Source organism: Ctenocephalides felis, unplaced genomic scaffold (assembly GCF_003426905.1).
Source record: "Ctenocephalides felis isolate EL2017-DRISC unplaced genomic scaffold, ASM342690v1 CF-g0.4_SCAFFOLD_01886, whole genome shotgun sequence".
Lineage (NCBI taxonomy): Eukaryota > Metazoa > Arthropoda > Insecta > Siphonaptera > Pulicidae > Ctenocephalides > Ctenocephalides felis.
Window position 1 is genome coordinate 184,147,269 of NW_020538040.1, and position 17,527 is coordinate 184,164,795.

General features: G+C 32.1%; 3 protein-coding genes and 1 pseudogene across 3 annotated transcripts; 3 read left to right on the forward strand and 1 right to left on the reverse strand.

Moving 5' to 3' along the window:
- Positions 1-267: 267 nt before the first annotated feature.
- LOC113376360 (homeobox protein 2-like) lies at positions 268-2,588 on the forward strand. Its single transcript, XM_026616266.1, has 3 exons — positions 268-277; positions 364-551; positions 621-2,588. The coding sequence occupies exons 1-3, from the start codon at positions 268-270 to the stop codon at positions 2,586-2,588; spliced, it is 2,166 nt and encodes a 721-aa protein (XP_026472051.1).
- A 3,382-nt stretch (positions 2,589-5,970) lies between these two features.
- LOC113376621 lies at positions 5,971-12,373 on the reverse strand (annotated as a pseudogene).
- Positions 12,374-12,718: 345 nt separating this feature from the next.
- On the forward strand, positions 12,719-14,492 carry LOC113377959 (golgin-45-like). The gene is made up of 6 exons (XM_026618427.1): positions 12,719-12,978; positions 13,036-13,466; positions 13,528-13,725; positions 13,792-13,853; positions 13,924-14,239; positions 14,304-14,492. Exons 1-6 carry the CDS (start codon positions 12,966-12,968, stop codon positions 14,385-14,387), a joined length of 1,104 nt encoding a protein of 367 aa, XP_026474212.1. The 5' UTR covers positions 12,719-12,965; the 3' UTR covers positions 14,388-14,492.
- A 2,078-nt stretch (positions 14,493-16,570) lies between these two features.
- On the forward strand, positions 16,571-17,313 carry LOC113376361. Its single transcript, XM_026616267.1, has 2 exons — positions 16,571-16,704; positions 16,982-17,313. Exons 1-2 carry the CDS (start codon positions 16,578-16,580, stop codon positions 17,311-17,313), a joined length of 459 nt encoding a protein of 152 aa, XP_026472052.1. The 5' UTR covers positions 16,571-16,577.
- The last annotated feature ends 214 nt before the right edge of the window (positions 17,314-17,527 follow it).

Below are 17,527 nucleotides of genomic sequence, written 5' to 3' on the forward strand. Positions count from 1 at the left end.
GCGATAAAATTATATGCATATTATTAAAATCTCTACATAATATAGATCCTAAATAAATTGAATACTTACCTAAATGGGTGGATTTTTTTAGCACCTTTTCTTTACAGCCTAAATCCAAAAAAACATTGCAGATCCTGAAATAATCAAAACATCATTAATACATTTACAGATAATCCTGAATAAGTATAAAAAACATATAAAAAGAATAAAAATAACATTTGAAAAAGTTAACATGTCTAACATTAAACATCATGGTCAAATTAAAAAATGTCTATGAGTATATTCGTTAACTAATTAATTTTTCATTTTTTCGAATTACCTCTTCCACATATATTATTTTCATATAGTTCATTTTCCTTTCAGGTGTGTTTTTCTTTGGCGGATGTGTGATGACACAGTTCCTCAACAATCGGCCTTACCCCACTTACAGTTTGGAAAATATGCCTGATACAGGATTCACCTGCCGAGATAAAATATTAGGTGGTTACTATGCCGATAGTGAAACGCAATGTCAAATGTTCCACGTGTGCGTCAAAGTCGCCGGCGTTGGGGTATCTAGTTTTTTCTATTTCCAAATTTTCAATAGCAGACAATCTTTATAAATATACTTTATTATTCAGGTTCAAGATTTCCGATTTTTATGTCCCAATGGAACTGCTTTTGATCAGGACGCTCAAATTTGTGCTGACTGGGGTGATGTCGACTGCGAAGCGACAACACTGTACTACAGCAGCGACAATTTTGATCTGTACCGAATTTCGTCGGATGTAGAAAGCAAGAGAGCACCATTCGCCTACGAAGAAGAAGCGCCATTCCATCTTCAACGGGCTGAAACTGGCGATCACCGACTTAGCAAACAACCAAAAGTGGATCAAAAACGAGGAGACGCAAATAGCGCCAAAGCAAAATTATTCAACCAATACAACCCTAATATTGCGCGCAACCAATATCAGAATCAATACAGCACAGTTGCCGTCACCTCGCCGCCGCAACAGACGACGCAGAAACCGCGTTATATTCAGGACAATTCACAAGACATCTTCCGTGGATCTCACAGTTCCAACTTCTTCAACAATCGCAATAATGGCAAAGAAGTTGAAGAAGATTACCGTGAGACACCCAAAGTTGAAAGCGATCCAAAACCATTCCAACGGTCAAACGTTAGAGTACGCACTAGGCCCGCGCAAAACCAGCCAGAAGAACAAAGTTCACATGTTATTGAGAATGAAAATCAACTGGTAAAGAAAAAGACCATACAGCGCAAAATATTGCGTAAACCGGAAGAAATTTCCACGTCGAGTCCGAGTACGGGATACTCGAGCCAAGTTTATACCTCATCAACACCATTACCGTATTTTGATAAATATCAAACTCTAAGCCGGAAAACAAACGCAGACAATTATACTCCGGCCACAACAAAGAAATTCTCCACATTGGTACCAAAAGATGTATACAGCCCGACGACTTTCAAACCGACCACTTATAACAAGGTCTCGCAAATATACAGTTCGCAAAGCACACCTAAACCATTTACAGCCCCAAGCACTTATAAACCAAGCGACTTAACTGGCGCCGTACCGAAAAAGACCCCCGCCAGCTCTACTACTCTGAAACCACAGTATACAAACGGTTTTGCTGCATCCAGCTACCTCCCAACAACTGCTAAACCCACTACAGTCAAAAATTATAAGACTACGGAATATGCGTACTCAACAAATAAACAACAATCAACAGATAATCAATACTACGTCAGCAACAAACAATTTAATAATAATCCAAATCAATTCAGCACAAATCAAAGCCCTTCGGGATTTAAAAGCTCCGTGAGCACGAATCAATACAATTCGAGTCCGAACCAATATTATAACAATCAATTCTCAACATCTGCGCTTCCTCAAGGATTCACCAGCAGACCTAATCAAGCACAAACGACGGCAAACCAATATAAATACTCGCCTGCAGCAAAAGAAAGCCAATACGACGATGGTCAGTACCGACCGGAGCAATACGAAGATGCTAAAGACAACTACTACCAAAACCGAAAAGAGGTAACAGATAACAGGCAATACTACGACAACAGCAATAATTACAATAAGGTGCCAAGCAGAGCTACAAATCAGTTCTCCCAAGACGACTTCTACCAAACGACACCTGTATACAATACCAGGAACAACTACGAATCTTCGAGCGAAGAATACATCAGGCAAAATGATCAAGGTGAGTTTCTAAAAACAGCCCATTCTCAGAACATCGCCGCCAGTGGGAATGAATTGAAAAGAAAAAGCAAAACGACAACAAAATCAGTTGAAACAAGTACGCCTGTTTCAATTCACACCACGCAAAAAACAACATATGCTTACACCGCCAAAACCTCAGTAAGTCCTAAGGCAACCACAAGGAAAGAGGCAATCGTCCAACCAGCAGTTGCTCCCGTGCAAAAACAATCCGAGCCGAACAGTAACGCACCAAAGCCACAAAAAGACAACGCAAGCTACGACTACGCCTATTACGATAACTCAGAGCATCCCGCCGATCAGAGCGATTACGAAAATATCGAAGAATTCCGAAAAACAAACAAAAAACAGTAGATGTACCATACGCTATACCAATTTGTTAATGTTATATAAGCCAGTATTTTTAATTAAATCGACCATTTAGATACAAATTCTACCAGTATTACATAATCACAATCAAATACTCGTACATCAAAATGAATCATTTATGACAATACCAATATAAATATGTATAAACTTAAGACAATTAGACTTTAGGCTTTAATCTTGTATAATTATTGTAATGTTATTATTTAAAATAATAAATGTTTTCTAGAAAATAATACAAGGACTATGTTATTTTTTATTACAGGCTTCGTCTTTCCTTGTATATCAACCGACATCTTTTATTGTGTAGTTATCAAAGAAAACCAGTAAAACAAATACAATTAGCTCAATTACACTTCAGTTACTAATATATCTTAACATTAATCTCATAATCAGTTTATTTTATATTAACAAAATATAAATATAAATGCAATACAAATTATTTAAAAATTAACAGATAAACAATTCCTTCATAAACATGAAATGAAAGTATATATGAAGGCAATTTTTCATATTCAAAATTATTCTAAATTTCTCCCGGGTTGAATTATAGTGCTGTAAATAAAATGAATAGCTATAATAATAATCGTCAAATAATTTATTTCATATTTATTTTATAAGACTGTAATATATCTCTACTAAAAAAAATTTTACATTGGTATTTCAAAAACAAAGCTCTGCGACATCAGGGTACAAAGACTTGGGAAATTAACTATTAATAACTCGATATTTCATATATTCCATATAATGTTTCGTACAAAACTCTGTTTATTAATTAATATATTAACTTAAAAACTAAGAATTCAATGTAAACTAAAATGTCAATTAAAATTGACAAACTTGCCTATATTTTAAAGAAAAAAAAGCATTTCTAACTTCAGTACTTTTTAAAATAAATCTCCCAACCTAAATAGCGCTCAAGCAAAATAACTCGGTCAGGCATTTTACAAACTTCTTGTTTTAGTTCTGACTAGTATTTTTAATAAATATTTGACATGCAAAATAATTTTTACTTGCTATATCAATTAACACCAATTAAGATTTGGTGTAACGTAATGTTAAAATGTGTGCAGTCAATAAAAAAATAACTATGAATTAATTAAAATTTTAAATTGACTTCACTAAAAAGAAAACAAACTTGTTATTATAGCTTGAGCGCTAATATTTGAAAGTCATACAGTAATAACAAACACAAGTAATATGATTTTAATTATTAGAATAAAATCATTTTTCCAAGGGCCTCTTCTGATATTGTTGAAACAACTCATCATATTTACATGCAAAAAAATATGACCATTATGAAAAACTGTATTCTGGTAAGAATATCATAAGAGCTAGTTTGTAATAACCATTATCATGATCAAATATGCATTGACAAGAAATTAATTATAAAAGGAACAAATTTATATTCTAATTTCACACAGCTTACTAGCCATGACTGAGGAATACATCTGAACCAAAAACAAAAATTTATCAGTGATTTACGCTCACAATAATATTGCAGATATAATTTTGATATGTTTAATTTAATCATATAAGTTAAAAAAAATATATCAATGTTATATAGCTTGTAAATAGTGGTTTCCATTTTTACAGCCCCCTAGCTGTGAATATCATAGTGGTACATGTAAGAATACTATAATACAAGTACCAATAAGATATTCACAGTGATAAAAGTTTTCTTAACTTGAATTTATATTTTACTTCAATCATAATAATGGCTTAAATAAAAAATGAAGTAAATAAAAATAATTAATGATATGTGACAAAAACATTTTTGCATTTGAGTGCATAAGATACATAGCGAAATTAATTAGAATTCTGGGCACAGATAATAGAAGATGTATATAACATATACAATATATCAGCAATAACAAATGACAAAGTGTCTACAACGACAGCATTTCAGATGACCAACTATGATTCATCTTGGCTATTGGTAGTATCAATTCTAAATATATCAAATCTTTTTTACCATTTATATGTATAAGCTTACTATTCCCATATCTGTCATGCAATGTTGTCATAAAAATTTACATATGCATACAGAGATGTTTATCACAAATTTGCATACATATGCTAATATACATATAAACATATAATATATATTCATATATACATATTCATATATACCTATCCCAAGTTTTACACTTTTTTTTTATTTTCCTATAACTCATTCAATATGTTCGATATTAAATATATTAATATTTATTTGTTGTTTAATGTATTTGTTATTCATTATATTAAAAACTGACTAAAAGGACCTTTTATAGTGATCTTCGTTTAGCACATTTTTTCCATATAAAAGTGAAATTTTCAAGTTGCACGTTTTTTTCTGGAACATATCTTCCATGTAAAACGAGGGATAGGTGTATATCATATCTACATATATATATATACACAAATACATGTATATACAGATATTCAAAAGACTCAACATCCAGCTGTAACAGAGTGACACTATTGATTGAACTATCATGAAAAAATTAGAAAAACATTATTTCATGCATTTTGAAAGTTATTAAGCTTTTAAGTGAAACCTTTGATCAGCATGCTTTATTTTATTATGCGTTATTTTATTTTAAAGGCCTTTAAAGTCTACCAATGTTGAAATGTTACATTCATAGTTTAACAAATCATCTTAATTCTGTCAAACTTGTGATATTATTTTTGACTGCAATCTAGAAATGTTATTCATGGTTAATAAAAATTAACCACAATAACCAAAAAATGTTTAACTACGGTTTAACCAAAACATCTGTTGATCCTTAAAAAATCATAACTTTCAAACTGCATGAGATCTTTTTTCTTCATGATAGTTATAATCAATAGTATCACAATATTTTAACTTGATGTTGAGTTCCTGGACATCTGTACATATGTAAATATACATGCTTGCATACATATTCATTCACACAGCGTAGAATACAAAACAGACTGGTGGATTGCAGGTAAAGTGCACATCATATTTGTTTTAATACCAATTAACTAATTAACCTCTGAATTATTAAAAAAGACTACCTTTTTTATGTATAATAACATACATTTGTATACCTCGTGATGAGAATAAAAAAAAATATATCAAAAGCATCCTTTACCTTCAATCCATATGTACATACATAGTTTTTGTGGAATATACATATGTATATATACATAAATACATACATGATATATACATATATATATACATATAAATTTGCTTAGATAAATAGATGAAGATACATATAAAATAGTGCAAATAAATATTAAAAATTTAACATATTTATTTTAATATGATCAATACTTATAGTTGATGATCATCAAAAAATTCATCATTTGTCAACAACTTATTAGGAAACATCACGTTGTGACAAACAGCCTAAATTATTAATTACGAAGATCAAATTCTTCAATAGATGAAATACATAAATAATTGTTATATAAAATATTTCGAATCTTTAAAATCTCATTCTACCTTATAGAAAACTAACTTGGTTCAGTTTATGTAACTTCAGCAGCAGCAGCTTCATATAACTGATGCATACCTCTATCTTAATAAATAGAATTATACACTTACAAATTATATCTATAATAAAATTTCTTATTAAATTCATTTCACAAATGTACTGCGGCTCTTTTGGTTTCATTCAAATTTTATATTACCTTATGTAATCGGTCAAACTGAAAAGTACGCATTACAACATTTCTTATTTACATTTATAAACTTCTCATAATAAATCAAATTAAAATATCACCAATTTTAACTGTAATCATTTTTAAGATATCTAGATTCAAACGTAATACGTACATTTCTTTTATGATAAAACTGTATGTTCTTTAAGATCATGGAATTAACAAATTATTACCTGTCTGCAAGCTTATAGTGTAGGATTATCAAACTTAACTCCCTTAACAACTCGTATATCACCACAAGGAACTTCTTGAGATATATCCAACACTTGAAACTTTTTCAAAACTAACAGACTGTAAAACTTCTGTGCTGCCTGTGATGGAAAATAATTATAAAATACTAAGTGATTTAAACATAAGATATTAAAATTATTTAGTATATAATTATAATAATAATATATAAAAATATAATAATAATTACCTGTTTACGGTTATTATTCCTTGCCATGTCTGATATAAATAAGTGATCCTGTTTGTAAAACTTCGTCTTAACTGACATAAACAACTGTGCAGCCCTTTTATTAAGAACTCTTTCTTCGAATTGTTCATCCGTTTCATCCACCATTTGTTCCTCTCCAGTCTACAAAGCAAATACCCATTAGTAAATTCTTTATAACAGCAAAGTAGCATTACAAGTAGAAACAATTACCAGTCCTACAGAAGGTGGGAAATCAAAATCTTCATGCCAAGGTGTTGCCACTCTCTCAGACATTGGCGGTCGGGGTGTCTGATTACCTCCCGCTAATTCATCATAACCCATGTTAGCCATTTGCATGGATTGGTTCTAAATAATTAAAATCATTATTAGGTGCCATTAAATTATTTAGTTCGGTATGTACAGAAGAAAACTAAAAACTTTCATTAGAAAACAACTGTGGGAGAAATTGTGTGGACTAATGAAATTGAGTTACAGCACAAGTAAGTCCAATATTGTTAAGATGCAGGAAATACAATCAAGGATTTTAAGAAAGATTACATTTGCAACTTGGTATGTCCCAAATTTGCAATGTGTAATAAATATGCTATTCACAATTTCAATAAAAAAAAATGTTTGGAATGCTGTAGAATGAATATTACCTCATTAAATCCAAATGAAGGAACTTGCAGAGCATCTGAATGTGCTTCTCCAAAAAATTCTGAATGGTCTCTAGGACCATCTAAAATTGAAGAAACCTGCAAAAAATAATAGAAGATAAATATGCAAGCAATCATGTGATTTATTTTAGTGAAACTAGAAGGTGACAATTACCTGATCACCCGGTATTTGAGGCAACCCAGCAACCATTGTATTAGAAAGGTCTGCATTAATAGAAGTCATACTACTTTGTTCTAATGGAGCCGATGTTAGCCTTGTTGCATCCATATGCGTCGGTGATATACTCGGTTGTAGGTGGCTGGGGGTCATTGGAGTACTCCTCATCACATCAGGTGTCATTGCTGTCGGACTCATTCCAGTTGGCTGAATGCATGGCGTCATAGGAAGACCATGTGTTAAATCACCTGAAACGAATTCTTTATGACTGATTATTCTGTTTCATAAAAATACCTAGGCAGCTAAATACTTAACTTTGAACAAATACATTATATAAAAATACATACAAGAACATATACATACATATACATATATTTCATATAAATTACCTAGCAATTCTGTCCCGGTGTCATAGGTATCATGCTAGGTGTTGGTGGTTCAATTAATGGCTGTCCTGGTGTAACGGGTTGATTAAGTACATCACCCACATCTGAAAAATGATCATAATCTATTGACATGATCAAATATCAAATTAGTATGCATAAATAAAAAAAAAATGCACATGCACATAACAAAATTTAAAGTAACAAAAAAAAACTCTCTTCTAACTCACCATAGTTTTCTTGAGCATCGTGACCATCGTGAGCATCTTGAGCTTCTTGAGCATCATGTATTCCCGCCGATGTCATTGGAGATAGTACTGGTTCTGACATATCTGGCTCGTGATAAGGAGTTTTACTAGGCTGTAAGAAAAATGTTTGAATATTAGCTATTATAAAACTTCATGAGGAAATAAACAAATGATTAATAACCAACCTCAGCTTCAGTTTCGCCAAGTAGTTTTCTTTTGCGTGTTAAGCGCTTAGCAACAGATGAATCAGCTGCATTAGCAGGGTCTTCTACTGGATTTGGTTGTTCAGGTAACAGATCGGGACCCAGATTAGCAAATTCTTCATTTTCAAATGATCGTGATGTCAAGTGACGTTGATAATTCTAGGAATAAAGTTATATGTAATTATTTTAAAAACACATCTAATTAACGAACTCTTACCTTAAATAATGTTCTAGCTGGAATGTGACGCGATGGCAAAGCAAAAAGTTTTTCTACTCCTCCAGTTTCCTTCCAATGCATTAGCCTAAATAATAATTAATATATAAAAATATTGAATCAATTATTATAATAGCTTAAATTTTCAATTATTACCTTTTCGTTGGAGGAGCAAGATCCAATGTGGTAACAATATCTGTTGTATCTGATAGCTGATTTTTCATTTCTTCACCAGATATATTTTTAACTTCATCGACAATAAGCTTTCGTTTGCGCTTTGCTTTAGTAACACCTATAACAAAATACTTCATGTAATCATATGATAATTTAATAAAAAATTAATAAAGAATGATTGTTGCAATTTACCATCATATTAGTGGCACTTATTTATGAATTACCTTTTAATGCTGAAGCATCGATGGGTGCCAATGCAAAGCTCTCCTCTTCGTTCTGTAACAAAGTAGTCTGATCTGCCTCTGGCGGCAAAATATTTCCATCATCCATATGCTGCAACAATAAAACATACAACATGTTAAATAACATTTATAAAAAAAATCATAAATAATAAAAAAATCTTACCTGCTCATGCATTTCAGAAGATGGAACAGAAGGTGGTGGCATTAATTGAGGAGAGGGTGCCAGTGGTGTAGCTCTTCCTGCTCCTGTAGGTAAAATAGGACTTGCTGGACGAGAATCATCTGAGCTATGTACTGGGGAAGGAGCTCCGCCATCAAAATGATCCATATCATCATCCGAATCGGCCCTTACTGATGATGCAGGAGGTACATCCAGAGATGTTGATAAGGGAACAGGTTCCGGAGCTACATCACTAAACAAGTCGCCTTCGAATAATCCACCAGCATCTATAAATGAGTAAACATATTAAAAAAATTGTATAAAACAGTTAAATATAAAATAAGACAAAGTTGAAGATTTAAGTAAATCTTAAAGCTTACGCCCAAATTCCTCTGTCATGCTATTTCCAAAAGCGTTTTCATGAGTTTGTGTATCTATAGAAGGTTCTTGAATTGAACGAGAAGTACTTGGCAAGGGTTCCTTTGTTCTATCCATATCTCCGCCAATATTGACTCCATCAGTAAATAATAAATTGCTCTGAGAAAACACATTTATACGTAAGACAAAGTTACACAGACAGAGACAATCAAATATAAACATAAAACTCAGTAACAAGTAATAAAATACAACTACACAGTAACAAAAATCAATTCTCTGAGCGAATTCTAAATTGAATGCTAAATAAATTACCTGCTCTAATGATTGATCTGTACTAAGAGCCTCTCTCATGATATCTGGGGATTCAGAATCAAAAACCATATCACCAAAACCATCTTCGGGTGGAACAAGCTGTAAAGATCCATAATCCTCTCGAAGAGTAATATCTTCTGCACGAGTTTGATTTAAACTAAATTGTGCTTCTAGATCAATGTCACTGTAATAAAAAAAATCAAATCATGAATATATAATTACATATTTGTTCTCAAAAACATACGCATGTATATATTAATTTGGAAATATGAACAAACAACACTCGTTTTTGCACTAATTTCTTAAATAATCATTTTCACAAACGTTTCGAGACTAGGTTTGTCTCATCATCAGTGTGTTATAATTTAAAATTTAAAATATGGAAACCTAAATTAGCATTTTGTGTTATCCATTACAAGACGCTCGATATACTGTCCTCTGCCACACCAACGGTCGTCGGTGTCCGCATTCTCTAACCACTTGAAAACCACTTGAAATTGAATAGTCAATCATCGGATAGGAAAGGAAGGATTAGGGTCCAGTTGAGAAATAGATGTCGTTAGGAGAAAAAATATTCTATGAATGAGATGGTTTGTTTATAAGATTTGTTTTAATTGTTATAATTAAAAATATATGTACATATATATACACACTCATATATACAAATGTATACCCAAAGTACAAAACATCACATATACAAATACCTATATACCCACAACATACACATACATATATAAATACACACATATACATACACATATAATCACACACACATATATATATATATATATATATACAGTAAACCCTCGCTTTACGCGGCAAGTGCGTACCGTGCAGTATGGGGACCGTGCTATGAAAAACTCGTATTTAACATACAATTCAGGCTTATTCGTAGTGCGTTCTATAGAACCTTACATAGTGCAGTATGGGAACTGTGTTATGAGAGACTCAGAGTTGGTACAAATCGCACCATTTTTATCGTGCTGTATGGAGACCAAAAAATACAACTTGAAGTAGGAGTAATACGGGCGAAATGACATGTATTACATTGACACCTCATTCAAAAATTGGCGCGACGTAGGAGTCAGCTCAAAAGTGTTCCTAGGCAGCTATTATATAATCAGGCATGCCTAAAATATAAAAGTCGATAACAAAACTTACATTAATACCCTTTTGATATCAAGTTACTAGAATCACTCATAGGTTGCACAACGAACTTATGGGCTGTTGACCAAATATCGTGTAATAAGAAGTCCGTGTAGTCGGAAGGATGTCGGATTTTTAACTCCGTGTAGTATGGGAACCGTGTACCCAGAGTGCCGTGTAAAACGAGGGTCTACTGTATATATATATACACATATATATACATACATATATATATATACACACATATATACATATATATATATACATACATACAGACGCACATATATACATACATACACATACACATATATACATCACACACACACACCTACATATATATAAAAACACTCACATATACTCACATACATACAACTATATTACATATATATATATATACCTTTGAAAATATATTTTTAATCTTAACTACTCAAATTCTAATAAATACTACATACTTTAAATCTGTCATCGCTGTGTTGAAGTCATGAAAGACTTCTGGTAAAGTAATGGCATTCATAGCAGCCTCTCGATGTTCTTCAGGTAAATCAACCATTCCAGGGCGAAATGCCATCTAAAAAATAACATTTTAGGAACTGATAAAATTAACTTTTCACTGAACCATAGAAATATAACAGCAAAATGCTACTTAATCAAGTATGTTAGTATCACTGACACACCACTCTATATGAAATATTGCAAAATTACAGATTACAATTCACAACTCAATGCACTATCTATTTCACGTCAATTGAACACAATAAATATCATGAACTTTACCTTAATCTTAACGAATGCTTCATTGCAATCAGCAAGTAAATACTTTGCTTTTCGAGAGTATATTCTTACAACTCCCAGCAACAAATGTCCTGTTGTTCTCAAAGCCATTTTAACTTTAGGCTGTAAAATTCCATCAACTGATGATTCAATATTAGTTTCGAATACATGGGCTTTTGTTAGCTTCTTGTCCCAATGAGCAGCTAACCAAATCCGGGCCAAAGGCCCTTTCTTTGATAGTACAAAATGCGCGTAAAACATTTTGACCTAACTGTAAAACATAATTTAAAATTAATTTTAGGTCATGATATTAATAGAATAATCAACTATTTGTTTGGTATGCTTGAATATAATTCATTTTCACGCTGACAACAAAAATGCACTGACAGCAACTGTTGGCGCCTATTTAGGTAGGACCAAAATATTGAGGTAAAAATCATCATTCACAATGCAAATCGGAACTTACGTTTGTAAATCACTTTTTCTAAGTATAATTGAATAGTTGTGCACTCATATATGCGTTATTTTCCATCACAATTAGTAGGACAATATATGACAAACAATAGCATTACAAAACACGAATAAACACTCATATTATACCAACTGGCATACTACAACAAAATGGCGATTGATGGCGTATATCATATTTTCGACAAACCACAGAGGGCACTACGCGTTCTATCTTTATTTATTAGGGAACGACACACTGCAACCAATTCAAATTGCGCAATGCACTCGTTTTTTTCTAAATGTTTTATTAATTACAGGACACATGCATGCAATAACATAAAGTAAAACGTCAAAAAATTTCAAGCCGTAAACGTTCTTTTGTTTTTATGCATCCACCATTTTTTTTTTCATAAAAGATAACATTTTTGGCAAGTTTTGATAATAGTTTTTATTTAATAGTTTTTCTTTATTAATTGACAGTTTCATTAATTAAATTAACACTTATTCAGTAACAGAAGAGATTTTGAATAAAATATAATAATAATCATTTAGATAAACGCAACCTGTTGAGATACTCTCACATTTAGAATGTTTTGGTTTCAATCAGTTCTACTTTAATAACATACAATACGTGACAGTAAATATCCATCTACTCTGGTCCAATTTTAATTTACAGTTATTTTGTAATGACTATTAAACTGGATTCGTGATTTATTTTATGCGTACATTTAATTTAGTTTTTATTTTATTTTGCTGATGAACCATGGAACAAGCAGGTATATATTTTTATAGTATAATAATTGTCCTTTATCTTGAGAGTATTTTTATTTTAGGTTTTACGCGAACACAAGGTGATGGAATGGAATTCAAGTTTTCTCCGGAAAAAATTGAATATAAAAATGACCATAACTCTCCTGAAGATAAAAAAATTCATTTAGTTCCTGGTTCATTAATTAGGTTAAATCGTTCTGTATATAATAACTATAAAAAAAAGGAGCCTAAATTGGTACTTTATGAACCATATAAAGCTGCAGTGAAACCAATAGTTCCCAAAAATCATAAAAACATTATAAGTCTAGAGAAAAAGAAAAGAAAAAATCTTGACTGTAACGAGCTCGTTTCACAAATACTGTTAATGAGTAATAATGAAATAAATTTACAAAAAGGCATTCCTATGACTTGTGTTAAACCAATAGCTAAAACGAAAGATAAACCATTGGAAACATTAAAATCTGATAATGACAAACAAAATTTACTATCTGAAGTATGTTTTTTGAACAACACAAAAAAAAATATTTATGACACCAAGTTTTTTTTGTTTACAGATAGATTACCTACGAGATGAAAATTTAACATTAAAAAGCCAATTGGCTTTTCAAGCACAAGTCAATGCAGAGCTAAAAACCATGTTAGTAGCAGCTGTTGGTGAAGATGTTGAGACGAGAGTTCATTTATTAACAGAAGACAAATTACATTTAGCCGAAGCGTTATTGAAAAGTGTTGAGAACTTATCCACTCATCAGGTGCGTATCAATTGCAAAATTTTTTTTTATATCGTAATAGTGATTATAACATATGAATTTCATTAGGAACAAATTGAATGGCTTGCAGGACAGTGTGAAGTGTGGCGAAGTAAATTTCTAGCATGCAGGTTTTTAAAACATATAGTATTAATTTTGTATTTGCAAATGATATATTTATTCTGTGTTTTTGCTTTAAAGTCTGATGGTTCAAGAACTTGCCAATTCTAAACAGACTCTCACACAAAGAGTGAACGAACTAACGGAATCATTGAAGTGTTTGTTATTGGAAACGCATTATGTTAGGGATAAACAATGCGTCACCTTACAAACCTTGAATAAGATTATAAATGCAGAAACAATTTCGCCAGTTTTGAATTTTTTAGATTCTAATGGCAAGTGCCAAGATTTTTCACAAATTGCATTTGAAAAATGTAAAGGAATTATTGAACTGCATGAATCATCGAATTATACACCAATATTTTGTAATACACCAGCAGAGGCTTATGCTGAAAAGGTATATTAATGTTATCATCAATATTTAATTGTGTTATCAATGTTTTCATAATATAAAATTGCAGCTACTAACCAATACACTGCAAGTTAAAGGAAGTGAAGCTATTTGTAATGCTGTTGTATCGACAGCAAACTTGATATCAAAATGATAAGACTAACTATAAACACATAATAAATAACGCATAGAAATTTTGTAAATATTATTGAAGAAATGTGAACTGAATAAATGTTACAAATGATATATGACAATACCTGAAAGCATTAGAAAATTATTGAATGAAAATATATAAATTAATAATCTTGATTTTCAATTTGTTTCTAACAATTTAATAAGGTACCAACTATTTTCTTGATAGAAAAGAGTACACTTTGCAAGTGTTTTACAGGTGCTAAAAAACTTTCTCTCAAAAACTTATTCTTTTTTAAAGTGGATTTTTTTTTTTGCGAAAGAAGATGTTTGTTGTATAATGTAACTTTTATTTTGCATATCAAATCTGACTGTTTAGATGGCAGATGATGTTTTTACAGAAAGCTGTGACTTCTCACTGTATAATAATCATTCCGCAGTGAAATAAAATATTCAGAAATATAAAGGAGTATTAAAATAATAAAGATGAAGAGAATAGAATTTGAAAAGATTTTAATAATTAAGTTCTTAATTAACTTTCTGTAGTTTAAGTTATAGTAATCGAAAATGAAAATGTTTGCATATCTTTACGTTTCATTGAGTGTGTGTAGTATGTTCGATGATTTTTTGTGAATGATTTCAAGAGCACAGATCAACCGATTTGAATGATTAAAAAAAACTTTCGATTCCAATTAATGGAAGATTTGCTGATTAGTGATACGGAGCAAAGAGTGCAGAAAATACAAATCGAGTTTTTGAGAGAACGGGGCATCCGATTTGAATGATTCAAAAGACATTCGATTCCTATTAATGGGAAGATGTGGTGATTAGTTTTTGGCAAAGGCAGGTCCAATTTACAGGGCAAAAAATGGCAATTCCATTTTAGAGAGAATGGAGCATCCAATTAAAGTGATTCAAAAAGCGTTTTACTTATTGACTATATTTTTGGAAAGGCAGGTCCAACGGTTTTGGACGTAGAGATAAAAGACTCTAAAAATGACCTTAAAAACTGTCTGTTATATATTTATAGGAAAGTAGAATTTTTTTTTTTCATTTCTTAGGGTTCCGTACCAAGAATTATAATACGTTTATCGGCTGATTTATAAGCACCTATATTTGTCCTATAAAATACGAATAATCATAATAATCTATTTGAAATACGAATATTATTAAATATTGATAATAATTTGTTTGAAAATATTTAAATTAACCGTTGATAAATGTTTGTTTGGTGCGGAAATTTCCTGAAGGCACCACTAGTTAGTTATTTCAATTGTTTTAGAATATTATTAATATATAAGAAGTCGTTCCTTTGTCTCGAGCGGTAGTCAGATATTGAATTTCGATACTCCTTTCCCACGGACCCATTAATCTTCAAAAACAACCTGGCTAATGAATGAATCATGAATGCATGGTCGATTGTGTGTTAGTAATTAGTAAACAAATTGATAATATTTATTGAACGCAAGACGGACAGGACAAGTGTATCGTTTGGCAGGAAAAGAAGAAACAAAACAAACATGAATTGTTTAAAATGCTTAGAGTGAGCGAGCGAGCGACTTTCATTGTTTAATCCAATCGCTGTTATATGTTATATGTTTTGTACGGAGGTAGTGGATTTATGGAGGTATGGAGGTATGGAGGTATGGAGGTATAGAGGTATAGAGAGGTATGAAGGTATTGTTCGTGTTCGTGTTGGTGTTCGTATCTTGGTATTCGTACTTCGCATCATATGATGATGATGGCCGCTGCAAATGTGTGTTAGTTGCCGTCGCCGCTACGGGTCGTTTGGTGGTGTTGGTGAGCGTAGTACAGCTTGTCTCTTGCTTGTGTTCCCCAGCGTGTCCGTGTCCATGTATTCATTCCGTCTATTCTGTGGAGTGTATTCAATTGACTGTCAAATGCAGTCCGACTAAAAAGTGCTAGATGATAGCACCGATTCAAGTGCAACAATATTTTTTTAAAATTAAACATAAGTGCCAGTAAAGGTAGTCAAGCAGCCAGTCATCGGCTTGCACTTCTTTACTTTGATTATGTCGAGTGATTTGATATGGTTATCATCAAATCATTAGGTATGTTGACATTTCGGAAGCGCGTGTACTCTAAATGAATGGAACTCATGAATGGAACACGAGGGTTCTGTGGAAAAAGACTAATGCTATATAAAAACTATTATGTGATAGGGAATATAGTGTTTCTAATCCAGTTTGGGATGGCTACCGGCGGCCCGGAGCCTGGGCCGTCGGAGAGCTCGCGGAGTTGTGACTTAAGCCTTCATGGCTTTTCGGAACAACCGTGGTCTGTGTTTGCGGCAGCCCTGGGCCGAGATCACCCGATAAGTAAGAACCTATTTACCTATTACTAAATACGCCATAAGACCACGCTTATTTTGGGGATTCGCTCATTCCAAAAAATCATGATGAGCGAAACACCGCCGTGTTCTTTGTTACATAGAAATTGAATTGCTACCTAATTATCAGATGTGTAGCTTTATAAAGTCGATTTATTCAAGTGTATAGTTATATAGAAAATCTTTTTAACTTCAGATCAATCTAATTATTAAAAGATTGTTTTATAATCATATGTTATTTTTCTAACTCCTCTATAATTTTTTAGGTGATGATAAATCCGAATGCCTCAACAAGTCTTACGTGCATAGATTTGATTGCGATTATATGGGTCTCTTTGGGTTCTTTCCTAACCGAGAAGATTTTTTAACTGTTGTCTGTGATGAATGTAAACATTATTTAATACCACATAGAGTCAAGCAACATTTGTTGATTTATCATAAGAAGGATTCAACAGCTACTAAACCTATTCAAAATGATCTGTTCATTAAGCACAAAGAACATGAGCATAATGCATCCAAAAGGTTCAGAAATTCAATCCTGATATTCACTGTGGCGTGGTATCGGAGGAGGATTCAAAGCCTTGCATGCATTCTTTGACTTGCAAGAGTCATTCATCATTTATGAGGCGCAGTGTTGCGGGCAGAAGCAAACCTTTCAGCAAGCTCTTACAGAACTTTCACAACATCATCATATATCTACAAAGGAAACAAAGGCAATGTAAGTTGGATTTTGCTTCATTTATCTTTTATTCACACCACTCAGAAATATTTCGATGGTTCTATTCCATCATTGATCACCTATAATCTATTTT

What these genes read in the sequence shown, in the direction of transcription:
- LOC113377959 (XM_026618427.1), top strand. An exon ending in AGAACTTATCCACTCATCAG is followed by an intron (nt 13,726 to 13,791) that starts GTGCGTATCAAT and finishes GAATTTCATTAG; the next exon opens with GAACAAATTGAATGGCTTGC. An exon ending in CAGAGGCTTATGCTGAAAAG is followed by an intron (nt 14,240 to 14,303) that starts GTATATTAATGT and finishes ATAAAATTGCAG; the next exon opens with CTACTAACCAATACACTGCA.
- LOC113376360 (XM_026616266.1), top strand. An exon ending in TCAAAGTCGCCGGCGTTGGG is followed by an intron (nt 552 to 620) that starts GTATCTAGTTTT and finishes TTTATTATTCAG; the next exon opens with GTTCAAGATTTCCGATTTTT.
- LOC113376361 (XM_026616267.1), top strand. Translation starts at nt 16,578, where the DNA reads ATGGCTACCGGCGGCCCGGAGCCTGGGCCGTCGGAGAGCTCGCGGAGT. An exon ending in GGGCCGAGATCACCCGATAA is followed by an intron (nt 16,705 to 16,981) that starts GTAAGAACCTAT and finishes ATAATTTTTTAG; the next exon opens with GTGATGATAAATCCGAATGC.